General features: G+C 37.3%; 1 protein-coding gene across 4 annotated transcripts in view; it reads right to left on the bottom strand.

Moving 5' to 3' along the window:
- Positions 1-14,561, bottom strand: part of MTRF1 (mitochondrial translation release factor 1) — a 52,360-nt gene that overhangs the window by 25,964 nt on the left and 11,835 nt on the right. For all 4 annotated transcript variants that reach the window (XR_014326916.1, XR_014326917.1, XM_082859566.1 and 1 more), the window contains one exon: positions 6,465-6,637. Coding sequence is in view for 2 of the 4 variants with exons in the window: in XM_082859566.1 (XP_082715692.1) it covers positions 6,465-6,637 (173 nt within the window). In the remaining 2 variants the exon portion in view is untranslated. The remainder of the gene's footprint in view (positions 1-6,464; positions 6,638-14,561) is intronic.

Here is a 14,561-nt window from a genome sequence, read left to right as displayed (position 1 = left end):
AGATCGAGAAGATGCAAGAAATGTTTAACAAAGACCTAGAAGAATTAAAGAACAAACACCTAGAAGAATTAAAGAGCAAACAAACAGAGATGAACAATACAATCACTGAAATGAAAAATACACTAGAAGGAATCAATAGCAGAATAACTGAGGCAGAAGAACAGATAAGTGACCTGGAAGACAGAATGGTGGAATTCACTGCTGCGGTACAGAATAAAGAAAAAAGAATGAAAAGAAATGAAGACAGCCTAAGAGACCTCTGGGACAACATTAAACGCAACAACGTTCGCATTATAGGGGTCCCAGAAAGAGAACAGAGAGAGAGAGAGGACGTGAGAAAGTATTTGAAGAGATTATAGTCGAAAACTTCCCGAACAGGGGAAAGGAAATAGCCACCCAAGTCCAGGAAGTGCAGCGAGTCCCATACAGGACAAACCCAAGGAGAAACACACCAAGACACATAGTAATCAAATTGGCAAAAATTAAAGACAAAGAAAAGTTATCGAAAGCAGCAAGGGAAAAATGAAAAATAACATACAGGGGAACTCCCATAAGGTTAACAGCTGAAATCTCAGCAGAAACTCTACAAGCCAGAAGGAAGTAGCATGATATACTTAAAGTGATGAAAGGGAAGAACCTACAACCAAGATTACTCTACCCAGCAAGGATCTCATTGAGATTTGATGGAGAAATCAAAAGCTTTACAGACAAGCAAAGGCTAAGAGAATTCAGCACCACCAAACCAACTCTACAGCAAATGCTAAAGGAACTTCTCTAAGTGGGAAACACAAGAGAAGAAAAGGACCTACCAAAAAAAACCCCAAAACAATTATGAAAATGATTATAGGAACATACAAATCAATAATTACCTTAAATGTGAATGGATTAAATGCTCCAACCAAAAGACACAGGCGTGCTGAATGGATACAAAAACAAGATCCATATATATGCTGTCTACAAGAGACCCACATCAGACCTAGGGACACATACAGACTGAAAGTGAGGGGATGGAAAAAGATATTCCATGCAAATGGAAATCAAAAGTAAGCTGGAGCAGCTATACTCGTATCAGATAAAGTAGACTTTAAAATAAAGAATGTTACAAGAGACAAGGAAGGGCACTACCTAATAATCAAGGAATCAATCCAAGAAGAAGATATAACGATTATAAATATATATGCACCCAACATAGGAGCGCCTCAATACATAAGACAACTGCTAACAGCTATAAAAGAGGAAATCGACAGTAACACAATAATAGCAGGGGACTTTAACACCTCAATTACACCAATGGACAGATCATCCAAAATTAAAATAAATAAGGAAACAGAAGCTTTAAATGACACAATAGACCAGATAGATTTAATTGATATTTATAGGACATTCCATCCAAAACAGCAGATTACACTTTCTTCTCAAGTGTGCACGGAACATTCTCCAGGATAGATCACATCTTGGGTCACAAATCAAGCCTCAGTAAATTTAAGAAAATTGAAATCATATCAAGCATTTTTTCTGACCACAACGCTATGAGATTAGAAATGAATTACAGGCAAAAATATGTAAAAAACACAAATACATGGAGGCTAAACAGTACGTTACTAAATAACCAAAAGATCATTGAAGAAATCAAAGAGGAAATCAAAAAATACCTAGAGACAAATGACAATGAAAAAATGACAATCCAAAACCTATGGGAGGCAGCAAAAGCAGTTCTAAGAGGGAAGTTTATAGCTATACATGCCTACCTCAAGAAACAAGAAAAATCTCAAGTAAACAATCTAAACTTACACCTAAAGGAACTAGAGAAAGAAGAACAAAACCCAAAATTAGCAGAAGTAAAGAAATCAGAAAGATCAGAGCAGAAATAAATGAAATAGAAACAAAGAAAACAATAAGAAAGATCAATAAAACTAAAAGCTGGTTCTTTGAGAAGATAAACAAAATTGATAAACCATTAGGCAGACTCATCAAGAAAAAGAGGGAGAGGACTCAAATCAATAAAATTAGAAATGAAAAAGGAGAAGTTAAAACAGACACCGCAGAAATACAAACCATCCTAAGAGACTACTACAAGCAACTGTATGCCAATAAAAGGGACAACCTGGAAGAAATGGACAAATTCTTAGAAAGGTATAACCTTCCAAGACTGAACCAGGAAGAAACAGAAAATATGAACAGACCATCACACGTAATGAAATTGAAACTGTGATTAAAAATCTTCCAACAAACAAATGTCCAGGACCAGATGGCTTCACAGGTGAATTCTATCAAACATTTAGAGAAGAGCTAACATCCACCCAGCAATTCCAAAGAATTGCAGAGGAAGGAACACTCCCAAACTCATTTTATGAGGCCACCATCACCCTCATAGGATCATACACCATGATCAAGTGGTATTTTTGCCAGGCATGCAAGGATTCTTCAATATATGCAAATCAGTCAATGTGATACACCATACTAACAAATTGAAGAATAAAAACCATATGATCAAAAAAAAACCCATATGATCAACTCAGTAGATGCAGAAAAAGCTTTTGACAAAATTCAACACCCATTTATGATAAAAACTCTCCAGAAAGTGGGCATAGAGGGAACCTACCTCAACATAATAAAGGCCATATACGACAAACCCACAGCAAACATCATTCTCAATGGTGAAAAACTGAAAGAATTTCCTCTAAGATCAGGAAGGAGACAAGGATGTCCACTCTCACCACTACTATTCAACATAGTTTTGGAAGTCCTAGCCATGGCAATCAGAGAAGAAAAAGAAATAAAAGGAATACAAATTGGTAAAGAAGATGTAAAACTGTCCCTGTTTGCAGATGACATGATACTATACATAGAGAATCCTAAAGATGCCACCAGAAAATTACTAGAGCTAATCAATGAATTTGGGAAAGTTGCAGGATACAAAATTAATGCACAGAAATCTCTTGCATTCCTGTACACTAATGATGAAAAATCTGAAAGATAAATTATGGAAACACTCCCATTTACTAATGCAAGAAAAAGAATAAAATACCTAGGAATAAACCTACCTAGGGAAACAAAAGACCTATATGCAGAAAACTATAAGACAATGATAAAAGAAATTAAAGTTGATACCAACAGATGGAGAGATATACCATGTTCTTCGACTGGAAGAATCAATACTGTGAAAATGACTATACTACCCAAAGTAATCTACAGATTCAATGCAATCACTATCAAATTACCAATGGCATTTTTTACAGAACTAGGACAAATCATCTCAAAATTTGCATGGAGACACAAAAGACCCCGAATAGCCAAAGCAGTCTTGAGGGAAAAAAATGCAGCTGGAGGAATCTGACTCCCTGACTTCACACTATACTACAAAGCTACAGTAATCAAGACAATATGGTACTGGCACAAAAACAGAAACATAGATCAATGGAACAAGATAGAAAGCCCAGAGATAAACCCATGCACCTATGGTCAACTAATCTATGACAAAGGAGGCAAAGATATACAGTGGAGAAAAGACAGTCTCTTAAATAAGTGGTGCTGGGAAAATTGGACACCTACATGTAAAAGAATGAAATTAGAACACTTCCTAACACCATACACAAAAATAAACTCAAAATGGATTCAAGACCTAAATGTAAGACCCAACATTATCAAACTCTTAGAGGAAAGCATAGGAAGAACACTCTTTGACATAAATCACAGCAAGATCTTTTTTGATCCACCTCCTAGAGTAATGGAAATAAAAACAAAAATAAACAAATGGGACCTAATGAAACTTCAAAGCTTTTGCACAGAAAAGGAAACCATAAACAAGACAAAAAGACAGCCCTCAGAATGGGAGAAAATATTTGCAAACAAATCAACGGACAAAGGATTAATCTCCAAAATATATAAACAGCTCATGCAGCTCAATATTAAACAAACAACCCAATCCAAAAATGGGCAGAAGGCCTAAATAGACATTTCTCCAAAGAAGATATACGGATTGCCAACAAACACATGAAAAGAATGCTCAACATCCTTAATCATTAGAGAAATGCAAATCAAGACTACAATGAGATATCATCTCACACTGGTCAAAATGGTCATCATCAAAAAATATACAAACAATAAATGCTGGAGAGGGTGTGGAGAAAAGGGAACCCTCTTGCACTGTTGGTGGGAATGTAAATTGATACAGCCACTATGGAGAACAGTATGGAGGTTCCTTAAAAAACTAAAAATAGAACTACCATACGACCCAGCAATCCCACTACTGGGCATATACCTGGAGGAAACCATAATTCAAAAAGAGTCATGTACCAAAATGTTCATTGCAGCTCTATTTACAATAGCCAGAACATGGAAGCAACCTAAGTGTCCATCAACAGATGAATAGATAAAGAATATGTGGCACATATATAGAATGGAATATTACTCAGCCATAAAAAGGAACGAAACTGAGTTATTTGTAGTGAGGTGGATGGACCTAGAGTCTGTCATACAGAGTGAAGTAAGTCAGAAAGAGAAAAACAAATAGTGTATGCTAACATATATATATGGAATCTAAATAAAAGAAAAAAAGGAAATAGAAGAACCTAGGGGCAAAACAGGAATAAAGATGCAGACCTACTAGAGAATGGACTTGAGGATACGGGGAGAGGGAAGGGTAAGCTGGGACAAAGTGAGAGAGTGGCATGGACATATATACACTACTAAACGTAAAATAGATCGCTAGTGGGAAGCAGCCGCATAGCACAGGGAGATCAGCTCACTGCTTTCTGACCACCTGGAGGGGTGGGATAGGGAGGGTGGGAGGGAGGGAGATGCAAGAGGGAAGAAATATGGGGACATATGTATATGTATAACTGATTCACTTTGTTATAAAGCAGAAACTGACACACCACTGTAAAGCAATTATACTCTAATAAAGATGTTAAAAACAACAAAAATAGAAAGAGAGCAAGAAGAAAGGAGGAGAGAAGGTAGTGGGGAGGGAAGTTCCTTACAGAAAAGAATGCCAGGTAATACATGTAGAAGGAATGGTAGAATTAGAAAATCACCATTTTGCAATCCCAAACTAAATAACTAATTCAGGCAAAGATCACTAATGGATGTTAAAACCATGGAAGAAACGTTGTTGGGAATAGGACATATTACCCTAGAGATTACTTAGTAATTACAAAGGGAAAAATACACTTTCATAATGGAGATATTTTTGTGGTCACCATCTTAACTAAATGCTCAAACCAGTCCTCACTAAGAGTGGACAATATGATATTCTATGCCTTCTGATAAGTTGCAACATGAATATAACTACACCTGAAAAGTATTCTTGCTCAAAATGTATAACCTGAATAGAATGGAACATTTAAATATCACTTTCAATACAACATAGGACATAAAGGAACAATTTAAAGAATACTATGAGGAAACAATCAGATGAATGCAGATGTGGAACATTCTATAAGGCAAATGGCTTAGACTCTTCAAAAAAGTCAATGTCATTAAAAGAAAAAAAAAAAAGAAAGGTTGGGGGACTGGTTCCAGACTTAAAGAGATATAACAACCAACTTCAATAAGTGAAATTTGACGGGATCCTGGTTAAAAAAATTGCTGTAAAAATAAATTGTGATATTGTGATTTATAATAATATATATTTGTCTTTGTCCAGTTCTCACCCTAAGCCCCTTTCAACCACACTTGAGTTTATGTTAATGAGGTGATATTTGGAAAGCCTCTAGATAACCACAGGACAGGGGCTGATCCTAGGGGAACCAACCACATGATTAGAGGGTTGGAACTTTCATCTCCACTGCACTCCCAACCTCCAGGGAGCAGAATCCCCAAAGCCCGATGATTTAACCAAACATGTCTATGTATGGAAGCCTCCATAAAAATCCCCAAAGCACAGGGTTCAGAGAGCTGCCAGGGCTGATGAACACAGGAAGCTGCTGGAAGGGTAGCGAGCCTGGAGAGGGTACAGAAGCTCTGCACCTCTTCCCACATACTTTGTCCTATGCACTTCTTCCATCTGTCTATTCCTGAGTTGTATCTTTTGTAATTAGCCAGTAGTCTAGTAAGTAAGCTGTTTTCCTGAGTTCTGTAAGCCACTTTAGTATTATTTAACCTAAGGAGGGGGTCATGGGAACATACAGATGGATAACCAGTTGATCAGAAACACAGAAGACAACCAGGCCTTGTGATTGGCTTCTGAAGCAGAAGGGGAGGCTCTCCTGTGGCACTGAGTCTAGCCTGTAGGATCTGACGCCATCTCCAGGTAGATGGGGTCAGAACTGAGTTGAATTGTAGGACGACCACATGCTGTCCACAGAGAACTGAAGAAGTACTTCGTCGGGGGTAATGAACTCCATACATTTGGAGTGCAGAAGTACTCTGTGAGTATACAGAACACACAGGAGTTTTTCCTAGACAATAAAATTCTGGTTGATCTTCATAGATAATGGTATAGAGTTTAGGTAGGAGGTTACCTCATCTGGTTGAGGGAGGACAATAACCGACATCGTTCCCGTGTGAATACGCTGCATCCTTGACGACAGGCCCACCTCAGGAATTCGCTGAACTCGGTGAATCCCACCTTCATACTTCAAATGCTTATAGACATTGTCACCGGAAATTCGGGCGGCTGCATGATGTAGCCCACCTATGAAAAAATGTTCCAGCAATATTAATGAATTCTACTTTGAAAGGGATCAGGATCTTAGATGCCCTTAACGTAAGGCCTGGATGTGAGCATAGAGCCTGACATGAGAACATAAGGTAGGTACGAAACTATATTTTCCCAATGTTAGTGAATTAATATATAAAAGGAAACATACCAAAATATTATTTATGGTTACCTCTGGAGAATAGAATAACAGCATGTTTTTCATTTTACTTTCTATACTTTTTTTGTTGCTAAGTTTTATATAATGAACAAATTTCACTTTTACAAAAATAGCATTAGAAAAAAAGAATAGTGGGGTGTTTTCTACATTGAACAATACCATGCAATCTTAGGCTGATTTGGTGCCATATATAAAAGACTGTTCAGTAACAGAGTAATTTGATAATGATGAATAATTCTATAGGTTCTCTCAAGTTCTCAAGAATCGATTGAAATTTAGCTCTTGCTTATCTGTGGAGTAGGAAGATAAGCACAAAAAAATCTTAATGCCTAAGCTAGTTTCTTATTGACTATGTTTTTAAAAAATGTTTTTATTACAAAATAATATACATGGGAAACCACATGAATGAAATGTATAGTTCAAGATCAAGAAAAAGAACTTTGTTGGACTTCTTTGGCGGTCCAGAGGTTAAGACTCGGCACTTCCACTGCAGGGAGCACAGGTTCGATCCCTGATCAGGGAATTAAGATCCCACATGCCGCGCAGCACAGCCACAAAAAAAAAAAAAAGAATTTTGTCAGGCACCCCCAAAGCCCTCTCACATGCCCCTTCCTAGTTACAATCCCCTCCCCTTCTCATGAATAACCATTATCCTTCTATTCCCTTCTTTATTATAATTTTATTACCTAATGTGCTGCCCTAGCTACTACAGTTTAGTCTTTTTTTTTTTAAGATTTTTTTTAACATCTTTATTGGGGTATAATTGCTTTACAAAGGTGTGTTAGTTTCTTACAGTTTAGTCTTGTCCATTTAAAAAATTTGATATGTCTTTCAAACCTCTCAGTCTGTAAGTTCGTCATCCATCTCTTTTGTTTACTTCAAATTATCTGTTGAGGAACTAGGGCTATTGATCGACAGAAATTTCCCACATTCTGTTCTTTTTTTAAATTATTTTTTTTAATTTTTAATTTTTTTTCTGGTCTCTGACTATAATTAGCAAAATAGAAGGGCAATTACAGAAAATAGAATGGCAATAAAAACATGCAAAATATTACCACAGGGATGCAATCAGCAAAATCCAGATGATCTGGGCTTCCCTGGTGGCGCAGTGGTTGGGAGTCCACCTGTCGATTCAGGGGCCACGGGTTCGTGCCCCGGTCCGGGAAGATCCCACATGCCACAGAGCAGCTAGGCCCATGAGCCATGGCCGCTGAGCCTGCGAATCCGGAGCCTGTGCTCCGGAACGGGAGAGGCCACAACAGTAAGAGGCCCGCGTACCGCAAAAAAAAAAAAAAAAAAAAAAAAAATCCAGATGATCTATAGGACAAATAATCTAGTTCCCTTAACAAATGAATTGCAAGGAAAAATATTAAAATTGAGGAGGTAGCTGTGGATTACAAGAGATTTAAGAGACATATCAACCAACTGCAACGTAAGGAAGTTACTTAGGTTTCAGTTTGAACAAAAACTATACAAAAAAATTTATGAGCAGGGAAATGTGAACACTCACTGGATATTTGATTATACTAAGGAATTTTTTGGGGGGGTCTGATAATAGCAAAGTGACTATGTGGTGTTTTTTTTTAATAAGTGCTTACCTTTTTTTTTTTTCACACACACACACTGTATTTTCTTCTTACAAGAGATAAACTGACACCAAGCATTGTAAATGGATGACCACAACAAAATCAACAATGACTGCAATTACCAAACACACTCACACTATGTCATAATATTGACATTCAGTCCAGTAATCCTCCACTGTAACAGCTCCTTTACTTTGCAGTGATAATTGACTTGTATACTTTTTGCCTCTGAGTCCTTGTGGGATATATTTTTTTTATTCAAACAGAAAGTCACAAAAATTATAATGATCCTTATCAGTTCACTCAGTCCCATGTAATTAATTTTTTTTTCATCTTGATCTTTTGTTAGTACTTTTATGAATTCATCAGTTTTCCATTAGAGTTCTGAAAATGCTTATTCATTCAGTTCAGCAGTATAGTCAGTTACCAGAAACCTGTACTTGTCAGAGTCTTTTCCATGAATTCCTTGAAGATGAAACCCTTTTATAGGAACATTTTGGCAAAAGCATCAGAGTACACCCAGAACTGTCTGTAAATGACAAAAGACTTAAAAATGACCACGGTTAAAGATTTGATGAAAGTTCATAATAATGCAATTGACAAGGAAATTTAGTTATTTCTGAGATATACATTTTAAATAACTAGAATTATGACTTATAACATTACACCAGAACATATAAGATTTTTAGAAATTTCATGCAATGTCTGAAACATTTATGTTAACATATTTCCATACAAATAACCCAAAGAAAGTTTAGTATTAGTTGTTTTTTTTTGTTATTTTGGTTTTTTATACTGCAGGTTCTTATTAGTCATCAATTTTATACACATCAGTGTATACATGTCAATCCCAATCGCCCAGTTCATCACACCACCATCCCCACCTCACCGCGGTTTTCCCCCCTTGGTGTCCATATGTTTGTTCTCTACATCTGTGTCTCAACTTCTGCCCTGCAAACTGGTTCATCTGTATCATTTTTCTAGGTTCCACATGCATGCGTTAACATACGATATTTGTTCTTCTCTTTCTGACTTACTTCACTCTGTATGAGTCTCGAGATCCATCCATGTCTCAACAAATGACTCAATTTCGTTCCTTTTTATGGCTGAGTAATATTCCATTGTATGTACCACATCTTCTTTATCCATTCATCTGTTGATGGGCATTTAGGTTACTTCCATGACCTGGCTATTGTAAATAGTGCAGCAATGAACACTGGGGTCCATGTGTCTTTTTGAATTATGGTTTTCTCTGGGTATATGCCCAGTAGTGGGACTGCTGGATCATATGGCAATTCTATTTTTATTTTTTTAAGGAACCTCCATACTGTTCTCCATAGTGGCTGTATCAATTTACATTCCCACCAACAGTGCAAGAGGGTTCCCTTTTCTCCACACCCTCTCCAGCATTTGTTGTTTGTAGATTTTCTGATAAGCCCATTCTAACTGGTATGAGGTGATATCTCATTGTAGTTTTGATTTGCATTTCTCTAATATTTAGTGATGTTGAGCAGCTTTTCATGTGCTTCTTGGCCATCTGTATGTCTTCTTTGGAGAAATGTCTATTTAGGCCTTCTGCCCATTTTTGGATTGGGTTGTTTGTTTCTTTAATATTGAGTTGCATGAGCTGTTTATATATTTTGGAGATTAATCCTTTGTCCGTTGATTTGTTTGCAAATATTTTCTCCCATTCTGAGGGCTTTTTGTCTTCTTTATGGTTTCCTTTTCTGTGCAAAAGCTTTGAAGTTTCATTAGGTCCCATTTGTTTATTTTTGTTTTTATTTCCATTACTCTAGGAGGTGCATCAAAAAAGATCTTGCTGTGATTTATGTCAAAGAGTGTTCTTCCTATGTTTTCCTCTAAGAGTTTTATAGTGTCCGGTCTTACATTTAGGTCTTGAATCCATTTTGAGTTTATTTTTGTGTATTGTGTTAGGGAGTGTTCTAATTTCATTCTTTTACATGTAGGTGTCCAGTTTTCCCAGCACCACTTATTGAAGGGACTGTCTTTTCTCCATTGTATATCCTTGCCTCCTTTGTCATAGATTAGTTGACCACAGGTGTGTGGGTTTATCTCTGGGCTTTCTACCTTGTTCCATTGATCTATGTTTCTGTTTTTGTGCCAGTACCATATTGTCGTGATTACTGTAGCTTTGTAGTATAGTGTGAAGTCAGGGAGTCTGATTCCTCCAGCTCTGCTTTGTTCCCTCAAGACTGCTTCAGCTATTCGGGGTTTTTTTGTCTCCATACAAATTTTAAGATAATTTTTTGTAGCTCCGTAAAAAAATGCCATTGGTAATTTAATACGGATTGCATTGAATCTGTAGATAACTTTGGGTAGTATAGTCATCTTCACAATATTGATTCTTCCAATCCAAGAACACAGTGTATCTCTCCATCTGTTGGTATCATCTTTAATTTCTTTCATCAGTGTCTTATAGTTTTCTGCATACAGGTCTTTTGGCTCCCTAGGTAGGTTTATTCCTAGGTACTTTATTCTTTTTGTTGCAATGGTAAATGGGAGTGTTTCCATAATTTATCTTTCAGATTTTTCATCATTAGTGTACAGGAATGCAAGAGATTTCTGTGCATTAATTTTGTATCCTGCAACTTTCCCAAATTCATTGATTAGCTCTAGTAGTTTTCTAGTGGCATCTTTAGGATTCTCTATGTATAGTATCATGTCATCTGCAAATAGTGACAGTTTTACTTCTGCTTTTCCAATTTGTATTCCTTTTATTTCTTTTTCTTCTCTGATCGCCGTGGCTAGGACTTCCAAAACTATGTTGAATAATAGTGGTGAGAGTGGACATCCCTGTCTCGTTCCTGATCTTAGAGGAAATTCTTTCAGTTTTTCACCATTGAGAATGATGTTTGCTGTGGGTTTGTCGTATATGGCCTTTATTATGTTGAGGTAGGTTCCCTCTATGCCCACTTTCTGAAGAGTTTTAATTTTTTAACAATTCTTTTTTTAAAAATATATTTATTTATTATTTACCTATTTTGGCTGTGCTGGGTCTTAGTTGCAGCACGTGGGATCTTCGCTGTGGCATGCATGTGGGATCTAGTTCCCTGACCAGGGATTGAACCCAGGCCCCCTGCATTAGGAGCATGGAGTCTTATCCACTGAACCACCAGGGAAGTCCCCCATGGTCTGGTTTTGCTGACTGCATACTCTTGGCGTGATTCAACCTGTTTTTCTGCCCTCTTTACTGGCTGCAATTGGGCAGCTGGATCCAGAAATTGGATCATCAGTTTGAGGTCCTTGGCCAGACAACAAGAGAGTTCCCACTGTAAGGTCTGGGCTACAGAGAAAAGCAATCACAGAGCTCTTCAAGGATGCCAGGGCTCCCTTCACAAATTTATTTCTCAGAGTTGTGGTGAAATGTATGTCTTCTGTACACACAAAATTAACCACCACATTACTTTAAGTGACCTATCCCTGAATTCAATGGTTGAGCACAGAATAACAAAACATATTTATAAACATTAATCTGTTGGAAGAGATGATGTAATGTATTTCATAGACTCCCTTTAACTTGAAAAATATTTCAATTCCTTAGGTACCAGGAATACAGAATAATAGTGTCAGACCTACACTACATATCAAGAGCCATCACCCTCCATTGCTTCCACAATGACTATCTCGTAATTATTTAGTTTCGATTATTTATGTAGTGGTTGAGTATTTCCCCCATCTGTCCCAAGGTCACAAAACTACAAGACTTTAAGTCATTTGATATATGAATTTTTGCATGAAAATGTATTTTTTTCCAATCTTAGCTGTTAGTGCTGTATCTCTGTGATTCTATTTCAATTAAACATTAAATATATATACATATAATTTTTTATAAATTTATTTTTTAATTTATTTTTGGCTGCGTTGGGTCTTTGTTGCTGCATGCGGGCTTTCTCTAGTTGTGGCAAGTGAGGGTTACTCTTCTCAGTGTGCGGGCTTCTCATTGCGGTGGCTTCTCCTGTTGTGGAACATGGGTTCTAGGCGTGCGGGCTTCAGTAGTTGTGGCACGCGGGCTCAGTAGTTGTAGCTTGCGGGCTCTAGAGCGCAGGCTCAGTAGTTGTGGCACACAGGCTTAGTTGCTCTGTGGCACGTGGTATCTTCCCGGACCAGGGCTTGAACCCGTGTCCCCTGCATTGGCAGGTGGATTCTTAACCACTGCACCACCAGGGAAGCCCATACATATAATTTAATATACATACTTTATAGGGCAGGTATCTTTTCCTCTTTCTCTAGCTTATTTATTTTTTGGCTGCGCCATGCAGCATGCAGGATCTTACTTCGCTGACCAGGGATCAAACCCAGGCCCTGGCAGTGAAAGCAACAAGTCCTAACCACTGGACCACCAGGGAATTCCTGAAAATTTTTTCTTTTTTAATCAAAGACCTTTCTTTGTGCTCACTTCAGCAGCACATATACTAAAATTGGAACGCTACAGAGAAGATTAGCATGGCCCCTGCGCAAGGATGACCCACAAATTTGCAAAGCATTCCATATTTTTTAACTAATAAGGACCTACTGTATAGCACAGGGAGCTCTACTGAATATTCTGTAATGGCCTATATGGGAAAAGAATATGAAAAGGAGTGGATATATGTGTACGTATAACTGATTCACTTTGCTGTACACCTGAAACTAACAGAACATTGTAAATCCACTATATTCCAATAAAAAATAAAATAAAATAAAATAAAAGGTCCTTTTACTTTCTAAAATGTCTTTATTTTATTTTGCTACTGAGTTAATGTATCTAAAGGAAAGATTTCCCAACCATTGTTTGGGCTGCTCTGGGCACCTGAAACGGAATCTCTCTTCCTGTTATTAAGTTCATCTCCCTTTCATTATTGAAAGTTGAATTCAAAATATACGTCTCAGCGATTACATTCTCTCTTTCATATGCTGGTGTTTCTCATTACATTCTTGAAACTCTCTCCTCTCCTGCTTCCAAAATATTATACTGTTCTCATCCCTTTTCCTGCTTCTCTGACCCCTCTTTTTCTTTTGCCAACTAGTTTATTTTTCTAAATATGGCCATTCTCCAGCGTTTGGTACCCTGAATATTCCCTCTCTATAAACTCTCCCTCACTTATTCTCTCTCAGTATCAGGTATTATCTCTGTGCTAACAGCTATCAAATCGATCTCCTCAATTCTATTCTCTCACCAAAGCTCTGGCTACACGACTTCAGCATTTACTGGATATTTCTAAAGGAACGCTCACTATAACAACACACATAATAATTCAAAAACAACTTTCACTGTTCTGCCCAAATGGAGACGGCCTTCCAGTTTCTATTCCATTCAATGGCATGAATGAATATCACAATCTTCCCAGCTAGGAAGATTAGATCCCTGTGGCTCATCTCCTTTGTATCAGAATAAACTAATGGGATGTAGTGTGGTTCTGGATCAGACAGACTTAAATCTAATCCCAGGACTGCCATCACTTATTGTGTGATCTTGGATTAGTTACTTACTCTCTGAGCCTGGATCTTCATCTGTAAAATGGGATTAACAATACCCAGGGTTGTGAAGATCAAACGACACATACTGCACGCAGGACATAGTGGGCAAGCAATAGATCCTCTTGTCAGTTACAAATTTTGCTCATTCTTCATCTGAAGTTCTCTCATATGTGTCCCTACTCCCAGTTCTAACTCTTAGTCATACCTGGATTACTCTAATAACCTCTCTGCCATCTGCCTTAAATCTAGCCTCTTCAGTCCATCTTTCACACTGCTGTCAAAATAATCTTCTAAAAACAAACTTATGGTTGCCAAAGGGGAAAGGAGAGTGGGGGGAGGGATAAATTAGGAGGTTGGGATTAACATATACACACTACTATATAGAAAATAGATAACCAACAAGGACTTACTGTATAGCATAGGGAACTATGCTCAATATTCTATAATAACCTATAAGGGAAAAGAATCTGAAAAGGAATATATATATATACATACACACACGTAACTGAATCACTGTGCTGCACACCTGAAACTAACACCATATTGTAAATCATCTATACTTCAATAAAAGAAGAAAAAAAGAATCTTCTTAAAATAGATATTGATCAAATCATATTCTTATTAGCAAAATCTTCAACAGCTCTCTAACAATCAAGGCCTGTTCCGCTTTAACGTC

Source organism: Leucopleurus acutus, assembly GCF_964270905.1.
Source record: "Leucopleurus acutus genome assembly, chromosome: 18".
Taxonomy (NCBI): domain Eukaryota; kingdom Metazoa; phylum Chordata; class Mammalia; order Artiodactyla; family Delphinidae; genus Leucopleurus; species Leucopleurus acutus.
This window is presented reverse-complemented; position numbering and strand designations above follow the sequence as displayed.